The sequence below is a fragment of the Planococcus citri genome, chromosome 5 (assembly GCF_950023065.1).
Source record: "Planococcus citri chromosome 5, ihPlaCitr1.1, whole genome shotgun sequence".
Classification (NCBI taxonomy): Eukaryota; Metazoa; Arthropoda; class Insecta; order Hemiptera; family Pseudococcidae; genus Planococcus; species Planococcus citri.
This window is the reverse complement of record NC_088681.1, coordinates 65,775,633-65,795,667: the sequence shown is the minus strand read 5'-3', so window position 1 is coordinate 65,795,667 and position 20,035 is coordinate 65,775,633. Positions and strand designations below refer to the sequence as shown.

General features: G+C 33.9%; 3 protein-coding genes across 10 annotated transcripts in view; all 3 read right to left on the bottom strand.

Moving 5' to 3' along the window:
- LOC135848253 (uncharacterized) overlaps positions 1–20,035 on the bottom strand; it is a 260,195-nt gene that overhangs the window by 97,104 nt on the left and 143,056 nt on the right. The window contains exon 4 of one of the 7 annotated variants that reach the window (XM_065368092.1): positions 8,599–10,832. The exons of the other annotated variants lie outside the window; for them this stretch is intronic. Coding sequence (XP_065224164.1) covers positions 8,742–10,796 — 2,055 coding nt within the window. The 5' untranslated portion in view covers positions 10,797–10,832 and the 3' untranslated portion in view covers positions 8,599–8,741. Of the gene's footprint in view, positions 1–8,598; positions 10,833–20,035 lie in introns of those variants that run through there. 7 annotated transcript variants of the gene reach the window in all.
- Positions 61–2,648, bottom strand: LOC135848255 (uncharacterized). Its single transcript, XM_065368114.1, has 2 exons — positions 2,371–2,648; positions 61–2,246 (listed from the first exon to the last, which is right to left on the bottom strand). Exon 2 carries the CDS (start codon positions 2,205–2,207, stop codon positions 228–230), a length of 1,980 nt encoding a protein of 659 aa, XP_065224186.1. The 5' UTR covers positions 2,208–2,246; positions 2,371–2,648; the 3' UTR covers positions 61–227.
- On the bottom strand, positions 13,741–16,526 carry LOC135848252 (uncharacterized). Of its 2 annotated transcripts, none has more exons than XM_065368089.1 (2): positions 16,044–16,526; positions 13,741–15,967 (listed from the first exon to the last, which is right to left on the bottom strand). In XM_065368089.1, the coding sequence occupies exons 1-2, from the start codon at positions 16,094–16,096 to the stop codon at positions 13,903–13,905; spliced, it is 2,118 nt and encodes a 705-aa protein (XP_065224161.1). In that variant the 5' UTR covers positions 16,097–16,526; the 3' UTR covers positions 13,741–13,902. The 2 variants fall into 2 exon arrangements, with proteins under 2 accessions (XP_065224161.1, XP_065224162.1); XM_065368090.1 differs by having other exon boundaries at positions 16,185–16,526.

Sequence of the window (20,035 nt, the reverse complement as noted above, 5' to 3'; positions counted from 1 at the left end):
GTCGAGTACTTCATAAAGGTTCATTAAAGAATAATTATCAACAAAATATACAACGCTACATGAATTGAATCAACTTTACTTAGGTAAGTACTAAAAACACCATAGCGATCTATAACAATAATAGGAGTTCATCATTATTTATAATTATTCAAATGGATCATAAAACATTAAAAATAAACATCTCAGCACAATAGCATTTTCATGTTGGTTTAATGATTCCAAATTGCTCAGAATGTTCGAAGGGTTTGCTTAAATTTTACAACTTTCTCATCACTTCCCAAACACCACGAAAAAAAATTATCAAAGTTATGGTAATACACGCGACTAACACCGGAGTATTGGGCATCACTTCCCAAAAACCAGCGTTGGACATAGGTTTGCTTAAATTTTCCAACTTCTTCATCACTTCCCAAACACCACAACAAAAACTGATCAAGGGAACGGCAACATTCGTGATTAAAATCATATATACAGGCATACTTGACAATAAATTCATTTGTCTTCCAATGATCTATTACCAACTTTTTTATCCTTTTCAGCTTTCGTTCGGTTGAAACAAACGTTTCGATAAATTCCACGAATTCAATTAACTGCTCAAACCTAATGATTACGAGTACAAAGCCCCCATTTTGAGGCGTAAAATATCGTATCACAGGCAGAGACAACAGATGATTTTTAAAATTTGTAGCGAGAGTAGTGTTGTTATAGGTATCGTTGATGAATTTGTTGAATTTTGCTGCTTGACCAAAATGGTTTTTATGAAGAACAGGGTTTCTACGGAGGAAATTTGACTCTAGCGACTGACGCTTGAAAAGTCTCGCTGCATCTTCGTTAGGAAAACAAAAATTCACAAAATCATTCAATTTGTCAAAATCCGGCCTCGACAATAACAAATCGCAGAGATCTCGTACATGATCACTAGTTGCCATAACGTTCTCTTTGTATTGAATAATCGCATCGCCGTTTTCGAAACATATTTCCATTATTTGCTGCAATTCTTCGCCATTTTTGAATTCGATCAAATTAGGCCAGCACTTACTCCAAAATAAGCTTCTCTCTTGGGTAGTTGCGCACGTTAGCACAGTCAATAAGCACTCGGAAATAAAATCACAACTCATTGCACGCCAGAAGTTGGCGTCGGATGATATATTCTCAATGGCCGAACTCCTCAAACCATGCGGAGCACTGTGCCATATTTCGCGACATAGATAGACCCAATTCTCAGATAATTGACTCTTATCCATCGCTCGGAGTTGCAGCTCAACCCTATAAAATTCAAACATATCTACGAATAGTTTGGTGAAAGTCTGTTCGTTGATTATATTTCTTATGCGCATCCAAGTTTGACCTATCAATCTTTCATTAAGACGACCATGTTTCAACAGAGTATGCATCAGATCACAATCTTCGTTATTGACAAATTCATCGAGCTGTAGAGCATCGAATTTTGGTAAAATGAATTTAATAAATGTTACCATTTCACGCTTATGAAGTCGCAAAGCTTTTTGAACTTGGTTTTGGTAAGGTATACGATTCCAAAAATATTCCACAGATGATCTATTGTAAGGCATACAATGGTCTAGCATTTCTTCGTCGACAGTATCATTTCCCGCATTGCGGTTGATTGGTATGTTATTTAATTCATTTCTAAGGCAGCAAATCCAATAATACAATTCGGGGCAATTGCGAAAATTAATACAGCCCCTGCCTATCTTTTTGCGTATAGATGGCCAAAGTCGTCTGACGTTGTCTTCGAAAAAATATGTACAAGATATTTTAAATTTCTCGACTTGGCCAAATTTATCGCAACGCATCATACGTTCGGCTGTCTTAGTATAATCAATATCGCCTTCGTAATCACATACGAAGTCGTCGAAGTCTTCCAAAATATAATTTCGATGACCGTAATGGCAATGCAGTACTCTTTTGTGATGCTCTTTCAGCCACTTATCTACGGAAAGTCCAAATTCTGAAGCATATTTTCTGATCATGGTATCGATGGCGGTTGGTAAATCAGGATTTTTTGTTCTTAATATTGGTAGTTTTTTTGGATTGAATTTTTCCAATTTGTCATTCGTTCGATATTTATTCATATCGCAGCGCCATATCTTCAGAGCAACGACGATCGCTGATAATTCTTTCAGGGTTGCGAGAGTAGATTGAGCAGCATTATGGACGTGGTCCTGGTCGGATGATATTTCAGCCATTTCTGGTTCTTGACTACAGGTTCAATTTCAATCGCACACCTGGAATTGTAATAATACGAGTATAATTAATGATAAGGAATGAGTACCTACTCAAAAGATTCAAAACTTCTGCTCAGGTTATCAAATTGGATAAATTCGAACATGCGTCTTTCTAATTACATACATCAAATCGTATCCATAACGAGGAAGAAAAATGATTATTTGATCTTATAATATCTCATTATATCCGCTTCAACCTGCTTAATTAAGCCACAATAATGTTGGTGTTCACGAAGTCATTGAAAGTAAATTGCATTAAGAGGATGTTTAAAAAAATAAAAACAAAGATGCTGTAAAAATATCCTTTTAAAAACCACGTTTTACTAAAATTTCATCATCTCAAAAAGTACATCTAAAAACTCATTTTAAAAACTAACTGAATCCAAAAATAAATAAAGTATTTTTAGGCGAAAACGAGGGAAGGACTCCGCGGTTTGCCAGTGGCACCACATTTAACGCTAACGGAAACGATCTAAACAAACTCCATTAAAAACCTGTTTGATCACATGATCAGATCAGATCCGAACATCTTCTAGAACATGCTTCTGCTGATTCTCCAGCTGGTGGAAAAATCTGAATCCAATCAATTCTTTATTTGATCATCAGTAATTATCAGGCCAGATCAGATTTTAAAATTTCCTAGATCCAAGTAAATAAATAATGTAGGCAATATTCAGCTAATCAGAATTTTCTTCTTCTTCGTAAGCTGGTATTTATCAATAGAGCAGGCAAATAGCGGTTTTAAAAAGGAAAAAATTGGCACATAAATTTTTTCTTCGGGAATGTGTTCAGATGAACCCCCTGAACTACCAAAAAAAAACCCGAACTTCCTAACCCTGGAGCTAATTTTTTTGAGGGGCTAAAACCGGTTCCGATTCACGTTTTTTGCGATTTACTCCGAAAATATTAGGTTTACGAGAAAAACTACCATGACTAAAAATGTTCCCCTTCAAATTCTCGACAATTTGATACTAGGCTCAATACCCACCCCTCAAGAGGGGTGTCTGAAAAAAGGGGTGGAAAGAGTAGGTGTTTGAAAAAAAGTCAGTCCAATAAATTGATCAAAGTTTTCACTTAATATCATTCGTTTTCGCTCAATTTTTTTTGCAAGGTCTACTCACCCAACTATTAATCACACCACTATTGATTGGTCTTCAGCCCTCCCAAGGGGTTGGTGGGGGGTGCTTGGTTTTTCAAGTAACACACAACTGAATCATATATTTGAAAAACGAATCTGGACATGCAATTTATCGAATGGTATGTTTTCGAGGTCGCTGAATACGAATACCAACTTATTTTCTGGGTCCAACTCCTCAAAGCCCCTCTGTGCCCCAAAAAGGGGCTTAAAATTTTGAAAAATCGTGAAAAGTCGAGTGATATATCGGATGGTATGTTTTCGAGGTCGCTGAGTATGAATATGAACTTATTTATTGTGTCCCCCCCCCAATGTCCCTCTGGGCCCCAACAAGGGGGCCAAAATTTCAAAAAATCATCAAAAAGTCGAGTGATATATCAAATGAAATGTTTTATGAGGTCGCTGAGTACAAATATGACCTTTATTTTGGGTCCCACCCCACAATGTCCCCCTTCGCTCCAAAAATGGTTCCAAATTTTGAAAAATCATGAAAAGTCGAGTGATAAATAAGTATATCGAATGGTGTGTTTTCGGGATTCTATTTTGAAATATTTTATCAATTTTATGAGTTTTTTCAGCAAAAAAAGAAACGTTATAAATGCTTAATTTCATTTAAATTTCCCATAAAAATATAATTTGAGTGGCACGTAAGTACCTAGACAAAATTTAAAAATTGAAATTACTTGGATGATTATACTTACATTTTATTTCAATGAAATTCGACACCACTGTGAAAGTTCTAGTTCCATTTTATTTTCTATTGAAAAATAATCAAAACCTGGTAGGCGAGTGAGCGTTTTAAAGAAAAATCTTGAGACGTAAAATGTTTTCTTTGCAAAATGAGCGTTCAAACTTTTTGAACAGCGATCCCAATACCTTGGTAATGCGAGTAGCTCTACTTGCATCTCCCCTCCTCCCGCCAAAAGTTAGTCCAATCAGTATTTTTGAGATGAATTTTCAGAATTTTTTCTAAAATAATGGTGTGAATCTTTAAAGAAAAAGATCACACCATGTTTTTTCGTCAACTTTTTTGGGACTGAGAACCATTGTGCTTTAAAAAACATTCCATTTGATATATCACTCGACTTTTTAATGATTTTTTGAAATTTTGGTCCCCTTGTTGGGGCCCAGAGGGACATTGGGGGGGGGGGGGTGGGACACAATAAATAAGTTCATATTCGTACTCAGCGACCTCGAAAACATACCATTCGATATATCACTCGACTTTTCACAATTTTTCAAAATTTTAACCCCCTTTTTGGGGCACAGAGGGGCTTTGAGGAGTTGGATCCAGAAAATGAGTTGGTATTCGTATTCAGCGACCTCGAAAACATACCATTCGATATATTGCATGTCCAGATTCGTTTTTCAAATATATGATTCAGTTGTGTGTTACTTGAAAAACCAAGCATCCCCCACCAACCCCTTGGGAGGGCTGGAGACCAATCAATGGTGGTGTGATTAATAGTTGGGTGAGTAGACCTTGCAAAAAAAATTGAGCGAAAACGAATGATATTAAGTAAAAACTTTGATCAATTTATTGGACTGACTTTTTTTCAAACACCTACTCTTTCCACCCCTTTTTTCAGACACCCCTCTTGAGGGGTGGGTATCGAGCCAAGTATCAAATTGTCGAGAATTTGAAGGGGAACATTTTTAGTCATGGTAGTTTTTCTCGTAAACCTAATATTTTCGGAGTAAATCGCAAAAAACGTGAATCGGAACCGGTTTTAGCCCCCTAAAAAAATTAGCTCCAGGGTTAGGAGGTTCGGTTTTTTTTTTTGGTAGTTCAGGGGGTTCATCTGAACACATTCCCGAAGAAAAAATTTATGTGCCAATTTTTTCCTTTTTGCTCTCGCTTTTTTACGTAATTTTCCTGCTCTACAAGTTACATTTCTGATAATTTGAAGATAACTGCCATTTTTTCTTAAAAAAAAAAAAACATGAAAAAAATTTTAAAACATTGCGAAATTGTTTAAAATTGTAAATTTAAAAAAAGCATTTAATATACTAAAAAGGTAGATATTGAAAGATTGAAAGATTGCATTTGAGTAAGTTTTGAATAAATCAAAATTTTGGAGAAACTTGTGCCAAATTATTTTGAATTCCGCAATATTTCCTTTTTTTTCGAATTCATCAGTTTTTAAAATTTGGCAGCAAATTTTTTCCAAATTGGCTTTTTTTCTTTAAAATTTGGCATTTTTTACTAAAACTTCTACTCAGTTATTCTTTTTTTTAAAAAATGCTAGCTTATTCCAAATTGACAATTTTTCTCAAAATGTGGCAATTTTTTCCGCAATTTAAAAATTCTTTCCAAAACTGTGTCATTTATTCAAATTTTGTCGTTTTAAAAATTTTATTAACAAATTATTACTATTTTAATTTTGTTTAAATGTAGAAAATTATACAAAATTTCACAGATTTTCCAAATTTGCCAATTTTTTAAACTTTTTGTAGAAATTTGTTGATTTTTTGCAATGTTTCTTGTTTTGGATTTTTGTTTTCAAAATGTACCCGTTTATTTCAAATTTATCAACATACCCCAAAAATTTGTCAACTTTTTCCAGAATTTAGTGAGTTTTTATCCAAAAATTTTCAACTTTTATGTAGTAGATTTTCAAGAATTTACCAATTTTTTCAAGTTATATTTAAAAGAATTGACAGTTATAATTATCAATGACCATATTTTGAGACACATTCAGTGCCCCTTTCAAGGAGAGGGGGGGGGGCTATGAGGTTAAAATGAAAATCCTCCTTTGTAGTCTGGTTTTTTTTTCTATTTTCAATGGTAAAAAGTGGTCTATTTTTGAGAAATTCTGCTCTCTAGCTTCATTTAGAAAGAATTCCTAAATTTTGAAAAAAGTAGGTAGATACCTACCAAATTTTGAGACACTGCTAAATTTAGAACAAACTGGCACACCTTGAAAAATAAAATTCTACTTTCGAATTAAAAGAAAATACTGAATTTTTAAAAACTTTGGTCAATTGAATCGGTGAGAACAGAAAGGGACCAAGTCACAATTTTGAAAAAAAAAAATTCACGAACATGTGGGTTTTGAAACACGGCGGATCGACTGGAAATTTTTTGAATTCCTTAAAAAATAACAAACGTTTTCGAGAAGTCCATTTTTTAAAATTCAAGTTCATCTATGTACTGAAAAAAGGCGAAAAAATTAACAACTTCGGCAAAAAGTTTTACACCTCAAGGGGTTTTTGGTCAATTTAAACGAGATAGCAGTCTAAGTGATGTACTTATATGTAGAATCAAGCCCCATTCGTGCCCGAGCAATTTCAACAGAAATTTTGGTGATTGAGTGCAGAAAGGGTCTAAGTCTCACTTGTTTAGGCAGCAACAGCGCCGGCGCACGTGAATATTTTTTTTCGAAACTGTCAGGCATCTTACCCAAATTTTTCTAAAAAAAAGTGACTTTAGTGACTTTCATCAGTGAAAAAAGTGACCAAAAAAGTGACTAATTTTTTTTAAATTCCAGCGTTCAGGAGAACAAAAAATCGAAAAACAAAAGCAAAAAAACGTTCAATATCTCACCTAAAAACTATTACTTTATTCTCCAGTCTGGCCCCACCGGAAAATCCGTTTTTTTTTAATGTGAGAACGAGTACTTAGCTCATTTTTTTCATTTTTAAAATTTTAGAATTTGAATGATGTTCTTTTGAAGGAAGTTGATTTTGAAAATGAAAAAAGACAGGCCTAATCGAGGGCGAAAGCTCTTGAAAATTTGTATTTTGAGAGGCATAAAAACGATGTTTTTTGTGAGAAATTTGTTTTTTGGCTTTAGTACTTGATTTTTAAAAAAATAAATTTTCATCTTTATTTTGAAAAAGAAAAGAAAATAAGCCCGAGCGAAGCGAGGGCAAAAACTTTCGAAAATTGATGTTTCGAAAAGTAAAAATTTGTGTTTTTAATATTCTGAAATTGTTTAATAAAGAAAATTCGCATAAAACCCTTCGAAAATGAGTAAAAAAAAAGATGAATTGGATTAAAAACGTTTTTTTTTGGTTTAAAAAACGAAAAAAAATTCAAAAAAGTGACTTTTTTGGAAGAAAAGTGACCAATAGTGACTTTTTGATGAAAAAAGTAACCAAAAGTGACTTTTCGTGAAAAAAGTGACTAAGTCACTATAAAAGTGACCCAGTAAGATGCCTGAACTGTGCTAAAAATTGTGTCTTGGGGTTCTCTTTCAATGACCTTAAGCATGTTTACCAAAAATTTTAGATCTTCAAATAAATGAGTTCTTTGTTATTTCTGAAAACTGCAAAAATGGACTTAGCCCCTTTCTGTTTCCACCAATTCGATTGTATTCGGTTCACGTGATAGTGAGAACACCTTGCTAAAAAAATCACTCATGTATGCACTTTTTTAAGGAATATAGGTGTTTTTTTCGCATTTTTTGGAATTCACAAATTTGTTAAAAAATTCACTTTTGAACTCAACTCCTGAAATCTTAGGTTAACGACCTAGAACGGTTCACAGAGAACCCAATAAGCACTGACTAAAGTTAGAGGTCCTAAAATTTATTTTTGGCCCCTCCAAAGTGATTTGAAATTTCCGGAGAAAATTGAAAAATCGCTGGAGGCTCCAAGTACCAAATCGTATAGAAACACCAGACATTCCATTTTCAGCGAATGCTACAAAATATGTACATGAATACGTGTGTTCCTAAATTGCATAATTTTCCTCAACACCGCAAAGTAAATAGATTTCAAGATTCATTCTCCAAGTTTTTGACGCTTCAAGTTTCAGCTCATACGGTACACTGGTCGAAAAATGATGCTAAAAACATTATTTTTGACATGACGAGAATCGGTTTTTCAGACGTTAATTTTTCAGCTTTGAAGAATGTAGTTTTATAGAAAATTTAATGCAAAGAACATTTGAAAATTTCCAATTCAAGAAGTACCTATATGAAAAAGAGGAATCGAATAAAAATTAAAAACAGCGACAATTTTGATAATGACGCCAATTTTTTGGAAATTTTCGAGCTTTCTGAAGAAATTTCTATACTAGGTACATATTTTCGTGCTTTTGTGCCTTTTTTGTAGCGATAGACACTCTCTTAATACTTCGGTGTTCCTTGACCAGAGGAAATGTAGGTAACCTTTCAATCACTCTGGGGACTTCAATCAAAGGTCGAAGTCGAATACTTCGAAAAGGTTCATTGGTGAATAATTAATTATCAACAAATATAACGCAGCATGAATTGATTCAACTTTACTCAGGTAGGTACGTACTAAAAATACCATAGCGATCTAACAATAAAAATATGTGTTACGTATTATCATATAATTATTCAAAGAGTTCATAAAACATTAAAAATAAACATCTCAGCACAATAGCATTTTCATGTTAGTTCAATTAATCCAAATTGCTCATAATATTCGATATCAATAGTAAGGCCGCGTGATGAAGCGAAGGATATAAAATAGGTTCGCTTGAAATTTTTAACTTCATCATCACTTCCCAAACACCAGAACAAAAACACCTCAACGTCAGGGAAACCCGCTCTACTAATAGTGAAGTACCGGGCATCACTTCCCAAACACCAGCGTTGGACATAGGCTTGCTTAAATTTTCCAACTTCTTCATCACTTCCCAAACACCACAACAAAAATTGATCAAGGGAACGGGACCATTCGTAACTAAAACCAGATAAACAGGCATACTTGACAATAAATCCATTTTCCTTCCAATGATCAATTACCAGCATTTTTATCCTTTTCAGGTTTCGTTCGGTTGAAGCAAACGTTTCGATAAATTCCACGAATTCAGCTAACTGCTCAGACCCTGTGCTTTTATTGCAAAGACCCCACCATTTAGGTGTAAAACATCGAATCACAGGCAGAGACAACAGATGATTTTTAAATTTTATAGCGAGAGTGGTGTCGTTATAGGTATCGTTGATGAACTTGTTGAATTGTGTTACTTGACCAAAATGGCTTTCTTGCAAAACAGGGTCACTACGCAGGAAATTTGACTCTAGCGATTGAAGCTTGAAAAGTCTGGTTGCATCTTCGTTAGAAAAACAAAAATTCACAATATCATTTAATTTGTCAAAATCTGGCTTACGCAATAACCACCTGCAGAGATCCTGTAGATGTTCACTAGATGCCATAACGTTCTCTTTGTATTGAATAATTGCATCGAAGTTTTCAAAACATATTTCCATAATTTGCTGCAATTGATTGGCATTTTTGAATTTGATCAAATTAGGCCAGCACTTACTCCAAAATAAGCTTCTCTCTTCGGTAGTTGCGCACGTAAGCACAGTCAATAGGGACTCGGAAGGAAAATTACGTATAATCGCACGCCAGGAGTTGGATGATATATTCTCAATCGTCGATCTCCTCAAACCATGCGGAGCACTGCACCATATTTCACGACATAGATAAACCCAATTCTCAGACAATTGACTCTTATCCATCGCTCGGAGTCGCAGTTTATCCTTATAAAATTCAAACATATTTACGACTAGCTTGGTAAAAGTCTGTCCGTTGATTATATTTCTTATGCGCATCCAAGTTTTACCTATCAATCTTTCATTAAGACACTCGTGTTTCAACAGAGTATGCATCAAATCAAAATTTTCATTATTGACAAATTCATCAAGCTGGTGGTCATCGAATTTCGGTAATAATATGAATTTAATAAACGATACCATTTCACGTTTATGAAGTCGCACAGCTTTTCCAATTTGGTTTCGGTAAGGTATACGATTCCAGAAATATTCTACCGATAGTCTATTGTAAGGCATGCAATGGTCTAGCATTTCTTCATCGACAGTATTATTTCCAGCGCCTCCGTTGATTGGTATCTTATTTAATTCATTTCTAAGGCAGCAAATCCAATAATACAATTCAGGGAAATCGCGAAAATTAATACAATGCAAACTTATCTTTTTGCATACAGAAGGCCATACTCGTCTGACATGATCTTCGAGAAAATATGCGCACGCTATTTTGAATTTCTTAATCTTGCCCAATCTATCAGAACGCATCATACGTTCGGCTGTCTTAGCATAATCAATAGCGCCGTCGTAATCGCATACGAAGTCATCGAAGTCTTCCAAAATGTAGTTTTCATGACCATAATGGAAAGATAGTACTCTTTTGTGATGCTCTTTCAGCCACTTATCTACGGAAAGTGCAAATGCTGAAGCATATTTTCTGATCATGGTATCGATGGCAGTTGGTAAATCAGGATTTGGTGCCTTTAATAAAACTTGTAGTTTTTCTAGATTAAATTTTTCCAATTCGTCATTCGTTCGATATTTATTCATTTCGCAGTGCCATATTCTCAGAGCAACGGCGATCGCTGATAATTCTTTCAGGGTTACGAGAGTAGATTGAGACTGAGTAGTATCAGAGGCGTGGTCCTGGTCGGGTGTTATTTCAGCCATTTCTGGTTCTTGACTCGGTTCAATTTCAACGCACACCTGGAATTGTATAATAGTCCAATTAATGATGAGGAATGAGTTGGTACTCAAAAGGAGTTATCAGGTTACCAAATTGACTAAAATTTGAACATGTCTCTTTCTAAATTACATCAAATTGTATCTTACTCGTGCACAAGTACATATAACCAGGAATAAATCATCATTTGATTGAATAATATTTCATTGGATCCGCTTAAACCTGCTTTATTAAATGTTATCAGCTGTGTTCAGAGCAAAGACCCGTTTGAACATTCTGTAGGCCAAATCCCATCTTAACAGGTCCCAGATCTATGGAAGTATTCAGCTCAAGTCAGATCAGATCCCCATCATTTCCCATTCATAGTATTATTCTGTTCTTTCTCCGGCTGGAGGCAAGATCTGAATCTAATCAGATCCTTGTTTCATCATAAGCAGATTGGATTTTAAAATTACCCAGATCCAAATAAATCCCACCAGATTTAATCAGATCTATAGGCATTTTCCCTCGGGGTAGATTTCTAATTGCATTCACTTGATAAAAATGATGTTGGGAATGTCGAGCTAATCATAATTTTCTTCACCGTCATAAGCTGCTATTTCTCTGATACACTTCTAATGATTTGAAAATAAAACCGCCAATTTTTTCTTTAAGAAAAAAAAATTGCTGGAGTACTATTAAGAACATTTACTGCTGGAACATCAAAAAATGATTGTAACCGAGTTTCTTGTAGCTTTGCGATTGTGAAAAGTTTTTTAAAAAAGATTCTAAAATTGCATAGCTTAAAAAATCATAAAAAATGAATAGGTAGTAGGTACCTATTTAAAAAGTGTATAATTTTCAAGAAACTGACAAACTTTGAAAAATTAGTATCTATATTTTGAGCAGAAAAAATTCGAATTTTAGAAGAAATAATACCTACTTATTCAGGATTTTGAAAAAACACGTGTCGAATTATTTTGAAAAAAAAAAGAAACTTGCGATAGGTACCTAAGTGATTAAGTCTGCATTTTTCAAATTTGCATATTTCTTTGCAATAGATATGTAGGTAGGTAGATACCTATTCTTTTTTTCCTTCAAATTCGTAAGTTTTCTTAAAAACTTGTTTAAAACTTAGCAGCGCATTATTCTTTTTTTCAAATTTCAAAATTTTTTCCACGTTGGCTTTTTTTAAAATTTGGCATTTTTTACCAAAATTCAAATTCTCTTCTTGAAAACGCGCTAATTCATTTCAAAAATTGCCCATTTTTCTCATAATAACGTAGTATTTATTTCCGAACTTTAAAGGTTTTTTCCAAAATTATTTCATTTACATATTCAAGTTTTATAATTTTTAAAATTTTATTAAATTATTCTTCTTTTAATTTTTCAAAACCTGGAAAATTAATCAAAATTTTACAGACTTTTAAAATTGAGCTTTTTTGGGTCCAATTCAGAGATCTAACTCTTCGAAAAGACATTAAAATGACGTTTTCACGATTTCAACGAAGTAAAAATGTCAGAATTTGACCCCAAATAGCTCAATTTTGAAAGTTACAGGAAAAATCAAATGAAAAATTATCGAGCACTTGCTAGTGTGTTTCAAATGTAAATTTTACAATTTAAAAAAAAAAATATGCATAAACGCCTTTTTTAGGGGTGCTTAAAGTGCGGGGCTCTAAAATAAGGATTCAAAATTACGAATTTAGGGGGAGTTTAATTGAACTTTTTCATCTAGATAATCGAATATACACCTCAAAACGTTACGTTTGGCGCAAATCGCAGGTTTCCAGCATTGCTATCCAGTGGTTCCCAAAAAATCCAAATTACAAAACAATTGGAAATTTGGATTTTTGAGTACCAGCGCAAAATTTTATTGAGCTCAAAATCTGGTAGAGTGGAGGTCTTTCAGATATGTACTAATAAACTGTAAAAAGCTTTTTAGGGAGTTTCAAAGGGGTAAGCTCAAAATGGTGGTTCCACAATTTTCTAAAAATTACCCCCCCCCCCCCCATTTCTGCTCCCGAGGGTCGAAAATGGAGAAATCACCTCGCATAACGTTAATCGGTTCAAACAGATATCTTACGCTAAAAAAGGTTTTGAAAATAATACTCAGTGGTTCCAAACATAATTTTTTTATTCGCAACTTTGGGAACCCCTGGAGCCCAAAAAAATGGTCATTTTGGGTTAACTAACCACGGATTCGCATTTGGGACATTTATTACAACATTTTAAGAATGGTCGAGTCGATAACTGGCCTGGGGCCAAAAAGTGGCCTTATCGGGACTCCCCCTTTATCATTGTTCTTCAAAAATTTGTCAACTTTTTTCTTCAGCGACTTTTTCCCAAAATTTGTCACTTTTTAACAATTTGGTAATTTTTTCAAGCTGGCTTTTTTAAAGTTTGACAAATTTGCCAGATTTGAAAAAATTAAAAGTACAAATTGCTAAAGCTTTCAAAAATGAAAAATATTTTGGAAAAAATTCACCACATTTTGAGACACATTCATTGTCGGTTTTTAGGGAGGGGGGCGGGGAGGACCGAGGTTGGAATAAAAGTTCTCCTTCAGAGTCCAAGTCGAGTTTTTTTATTTAAAAAAATTTTTAATTCAGGGACCAATCGAACGGAATTTTTTAGATATAAAACACTACTTTTTCATCACCTTTTCAGTACCATTTAAAAAAAACATTTCCCAACAATCCCCCACCCCCAATAACTTTTTCCAACTGATTTGGTGTCATTCAGAGAATATCACTTTTGCTACTCAAGTCAAACTCTCGCTTTTTTCGGGCCGGTAAAGACTCTGTTAATGGGCTTTCTGGATCAGAATTTGACTCTCTTTAAACCGACGAAATGCAACATCTGAATCACTCTGGGGAGTTTAGAGGTCGAGGTCGAATACTTCAAAAAACTTCATTGGTGAATAATTATCAACAAACATAATGCAGCATGAACATTGAATTGAATCAACTTTATTTACGTATAGGTACTAAGAAACACCATAAGGATCTAAAAATAATGGGAATTCATCATTAATATAATTATTCGACGGTATCATGAAACATTAAAAATAAACATCCAAATATCCAATAAGTGTAATAACATATTCAATATTCATGTTAGTTTAACATCTAAATCCGAATTGCTCAAGTGTCGGGCACAGATTTGCTTAAATTTTCCAACTTCTTCATCACTTCCCAAACACCAAAACAAAATCTGATTCACAAAAGGGAGACATTTGTCACTAGTGACGAGGCGTAACTCATTAGTTCGCTCTTCGACACTATTCAAAAAAAAGCGTAGGAGATCCACTTGCTTAAATTTTCCAACTTCTTCATCGCTTCCCAAACACCATAATAAAAACTGATCAACAGAACTGGACCATTCGTGACTAAAACTTAAATCAAAGGCAGACTCAACAACAAATCCATTTTTCTTCCAATGATCAATTACCAGCATTTTCATCCTTCTTAGCTCTCCTTCGGTTGAAACAAACGTTTCGATAAATTCCGTAAATTCAATTAACTGCGTAGACCATTCGATTTTACTGCACCATCGCTCAGGTGCAGTAAAACATTGAATAATAGGGAGAGACATCAGATGATTTTTAAAATTTGTAGCGAGAGCAGCGTTGTTATAAGCATCGTTGATAAACTCGTTGAATTTTGCTGCTTGGCCAAAATATGTTTCTCGAAAAACAGGGTTTTCATGGAGGAACTTTGACTCCAGCAGTTGAAGCTTGAAAAGTCTCGCTGCATCTTCGTTAGGACAGCAAAAATTCACAGAATCATTCAATTTGTCAAAGTCCGGCTCAGACAATAACACGTCGCAGAGATCTCGTAAATGATCACTAGTTGCCATTACGTTCTCTTTGTATCGAATAATTGCATCGCCGTTTTCGAAACATATTTCCATTATTTGCTGCAATTCTTGGGTATTTTTGCATTCGATCAAGTTAGGCCAGCACTTACTCCAAAATAAGCTTCTCTCCTCGAAAGTTGCGTATGTAAGTACAGTCAATAAGGAATCGGAAGAAAGATCACGATTAATTATATGCCAAAAGTTGGATGATATTTCCTCAATCGCCGATCTCCTCGAACTTTGCGGAGCACTGTACCATATTTCGCGACATAGATGAAACAAATTCTCATGATACCAATTCCCAGTCATCATCGCTCGAAGCGTATCTTTACAAAATCCAAACATACCCACGACTAGTTTGGTAAAATTAGGCTCGTTGATGACGTTTCTTATGCGCATCCAAGCTTGAGGTATCAATTTTTCATCAAACCAACGACATTCCAACAGAGACAACAGTTCAAGTATCAAAACCCAACGTCCATGCATATTGACAAATTCATCAAGCTGTTGGGTATCGAATTTCGGTAAAATGAATTTAGTAAGATTCACCATTTCAAACCCAAGAAGTCGCACAGCTTTTCCAACTTGGTTTCGGTGAGGTATACGATTCCAGAAATATTCTACCGATGGTCTATTGTAAGGCATGCAATTGTCTAGCATTTCTTCATCGACAGTACTATTTCGCGCGATGTTGATTTTTATCCTTGATTCATTTCTAAGGCAGCAAATCCAATAATACAATTCAGGACAATCGCGAAAATTAATACAATCCAAGCCTATCTTTTTGCGTATAGATGGCCAAAGTCGTCTGATATCGTCTTCGAAAAAATATGTACACGCTATTTTGAATTTTTCAACATCGCCAAATTTATCGCAACGCATCATACGTTCGGCTGTCTTAGCATAATCAATGGTGCCGTCGTAATCGCACACAAAGTCATCGAAGTCTTCCAAAATATAGTTTTGATGACTATAATGGAAAAATAGTACTCTTTTGTGATGCTCTCTCAACCACTTATCTATTGAAGGTCCCAATTTTGAAGCATAATTTCTGATCATAGCATCGATCACAGTTGGTAAATCAGGATTTTTTACCATCAAAAAAGGTGGTCGTATTCTTGGAATAAATACTTCCAATTCGTCAATCGTTCGATATTTATTTATTTGGCCGTGCCATATTTTCAGAGCAACTGCAATCGCTGATAATTCTTTCAGGGTTAGAAGTGTAGATTGAGTAGCATCATAGACGTGGTCCTGGTCGAGTGATATTTCAGCCATTTCTGGTTCTTGACTCGGTTTATTCAATTTCAATGCACACCTGGAATCGTAATAGTCAAATTAATAATGATGAATGAGTATCTACTCAAAAGGTTCAAAACTTCTGCTCAAGTTACCAAATTGGATAAATTCGAACATGCGTCTTTCTAATTACATCGTATGATATCATTCTATAACCAGGATGAAATTATTATTTGGTCAAATAATATCTCATTAGATCCAAATAAACTTGCTCATGCCTAATCAAATATTACTACCTGTGTTTAAACCAAAAATCTGTTTGATCACAAGATCAGATCAGATCCGAACAGCCTCCTGGACCAAGTTTCTGTTGATTCTTCAGCTGGTAAAAAAATCTGAATCTAATCAGTTTTTTATTTGATCATACGTAATCATCAGGCCAGATCGGATTTTAAAATTCCCTATTCGGGCCGGGCATCCGCTGGGATCGCTAGTGTTGCACCAGTGGACTTTGATTTTTATCAGGACGAAAACGTGATAGAGAATGTTTTGATATACAATTTCAGTGTTGAATTTTAGTGTGTTTGTTAATCGTTTTTGTCCATTTGAACACATCGATCCACACGAATGACGAAAGTTTCTTCAATACAAATCATTTTGAAAAACTTCGAACTTTATTTACCTATGTCAAATATCAAATATCACGTTTTCGTCCTCATCAGATTCTAAGTCCAAACAGCGACACTAGCGCTGCCTGGCCCGAATAGATCCAACTCCAAGTAAATCTCATCAGATCTAAGCATTTTCCCTTGGGAGCTGATCTCTAATTGCATTCACTTGTTAAAAATAATGTTGGCAATAATTTTCTTCTCCTTCATGAACTATACTATTTCTCAGGTAGTTACACTTCTGATAATTTAAAAATAACTGTCAATTTTTCTTTAAAAAAAAAACAAAACAAAACAAAAAAACAAAAAACAAATTTTAAAACATTGCAAAATTGGAAATTTTGAAGAAAAAAAAGCTTCTACCTACTAAGTTTGGATTTTTCAAATTTTTTCCAAATTGGACTTTTTTTTATTTGTACATTTGATATGGCAAAACGCGCATTTAAGATTGCATACATGCGCCATGTGAATTGCGAGGTAAACCTTACAAGTATAGCATGTAAACAATGCTGTTCACTTCTACTTTTCAGCTCGTTAAGTCAATTTTCTCAAGGAAGACTTTCGCGGATTTCAAAAAATGTAGTACCGTTGGAAAGGGGACAAAATTCTCTACAATTTTGAGCCATAAAATAATGGGGTCCTCGTGATGGTTTAAAACTTCTGCCGCCTCAAAGTGTAAAGTGGACAGAACAATATTATGTTAAATTGGCTACCTTTTTCAGCTCGTTAAGTCAATTTCCTCAAGGAAGACTTTTGCGGATTTCAAAAAAATGTTTACTGTTGGAAGGGGGATAAAATTCTCTACAATTTGAAGCCATAAAATAATGGGGTCCTCGAGATGGTTTAAAAGTTCTGCCACCTCAAAGTGCAAAGTTGACAGAACAATAAGTTGAATTTTGCCACCTTTTTCTGTTCCTTAAGTCAGTTTCCTCAAGAAAGGCCTTTGAGGATTTCAAAAAATGTAGTACCGTTGGAAAGTGAATAAAATTCTCTACGATTTGGAACCATAAAATAATGGGGTCCTCGAGATGGTTTAAAAGTTCTGCCACCTCAAAGTGCAAAGTTGACAGAACAATGAGATGAATTGGCTACCTTTTGCAGCTCATCAAGTAAATTTTCTCAAGGAAGACTTTCGCGGATTTGAAAAAATGTAGTACCATTAGAAAGGGGATAAAATTCTCTACGATTTTGAGCCATAAAGTAATGGGGTCCTCGAGATGGTTTGAAAGTGTGGACTTATCAAAGTGCAAAGTGGACAGAACAATCACTAGGCTTGAATGTAAGGGGAATCAAGATCCGCAACCACTTATACACTGTGTGACGTCAGATCGTTTTGCCCCATTGCAAACATTAATGAAGAAAAATTAGTCGTACAGCGCTTGAAACTCATACAATACAGATGTCGCTATGAATTTTTGAAGTAGTGCAAAAACGACCATTTTCGCAACTTCGACCATCTTCCCTGAACACAAAAACGACTCAAATTCAAAAAACTCACTCTGTTTTTTGTTTCAGGGTCCAATCTACCTATCAATTAAATGCATTTCCAACCTAAAAACAAAAAAAAAGTTCCAAATTGTTGCCCCCGTGTTATTTTCCGTTAGGATCTTATGGTGTTTTTTTTTTGGGGGGGGGGGGGGGTGTTTATGATTACTAGATTATTACATCCAACGTCAGATTATATTGAATTTGTCAGGTTGTGTTTTTTAACAAGAGTAATAAATTTTTCTATATCGGAGGGGCTGTCAGGAATGGGGAGAGAGTTAACAAATTTTATCAAAATGTAATGTTTTTTTTTTAATTTTAAAAATTCTTTCCAAAACTATAATTTTTTTTGATTATGTTGTTTTTAAAGTTTTAGCAAATTATTACTGTTTCAATTTTTTAAAATCTTGAAAATTAATCAAAATTTCACAGATTTTTTGTAATGTTTTTTGTTTCGGATTTTGTTTTTCAAAATGTAGGTACCAGTTTATTTAAAATTCATCATTGTTTCATAAAATTTGTTTAATTTTTCCAAAATTTGTCATCGTTTCGTCGTAGATTTCTAATAATTTGTCAATTTTTTCAAGTTTTTTCATTTTTGCCAGATTTAAAAAAAATTAAAAGTAATAATTGCTAAAATTTTCAAAAATGAAAAATATTTTGGAAAAAATGACCACATTTTGAGACACAATTCGTGTCAGTTTCAATGAGAACCCCCCCCCCCCCCCACTTCAAAATCCACTTTTAATTTTCGATGGTGAAAAGTGGCAATTTTTGGAGAAATTTTGCACTCTAGTTAGACCCACTACCTACTGACCCAATCTTTGAGAGACGCTGCTAATTTTTGAACAAGCTGGTACATTCTGAAAAAAAATGAAATTCTACTTTTGTTTGAAACAAAACACGTTTAACTTCGAAAAACTTGGAAAATTATAGCCGTCAAGTACACACATTCTTTTAATCCAATAAAATTTGCGAAAAAGTCGTGAAATTTGTAAAAAAATGTTTACATAAAATCTATCAAATTATTGCGAGATTTTTGAAAAATTGTAAAATTTTAAAAAGTATGATTGCCATTTGTTTTAAAAAAATGTCAACTTTCAAAAACTCCAAACCTTGAGAAAAAAATCAGATTTAAGAAAAATTGAAAGCTTACCAAATTTTGAAATGAAAATTTAAAAAATGCAATTTTTGTCCAATTGTGGGAAAAATGTCATAATTATTATTAAAAAATTTACTCTATAAAAAAACGACGAATTTGAGAAAACAAACTAAAATTACCAAATTAGATAAAACTGTTGAATTACAAATTACATAATTGAAAAACATACAAATCATGAAAAAATTTATCAAGCTTTGATAAAAAGTTGAAATTATTTTTTCAATTTATATACGTACTTAATTCAAAAAAATTGAAAAATGACTCGATTTTTTAATGAAACTGACAGTTTAAAGAAGTCATAAAAAATATGCTCTCATACTCATACCCAACAAAATAACTGCCAGATGAACAAAAAACTGAATGTGAAGTCTCCTCTTCGAGGATGGTTTTGAATCATGGATATGTTTTTTTGCTCAAGTTGAAATAAAATAAAATGAATAAATATGTAAAAAGGGAATTTTGACAAAATGTCAGAAAGTCGTTTTCGAGTTGACGTACCCAATTTTAACGCTTCAATGAATTCTTCCAAGCTTTTAAAAACCAGATTTGACATTTAAAAGTCTTCCTCAACGTAGGTACATCTACGTAGAAATAGCAAAAACTATTCATTTTATCCAAATTCCTATAATTATGTGTCTCACACAACAAAATCAAAAATGTATCGGAATTTTTTCAAAAATAAAAAAAGTCTGACCCAATGTCGAGAAGTTGTCCAAAATTTTTTCGAGTTTGTGAAAGTTCGTCCAAATATTGTAAGATCAAATCTCGTACTTTAAACTTGAAAATTGATTTTTTCAAAGTTTATAAAAGTCTGATACCTAAAATAAACGCG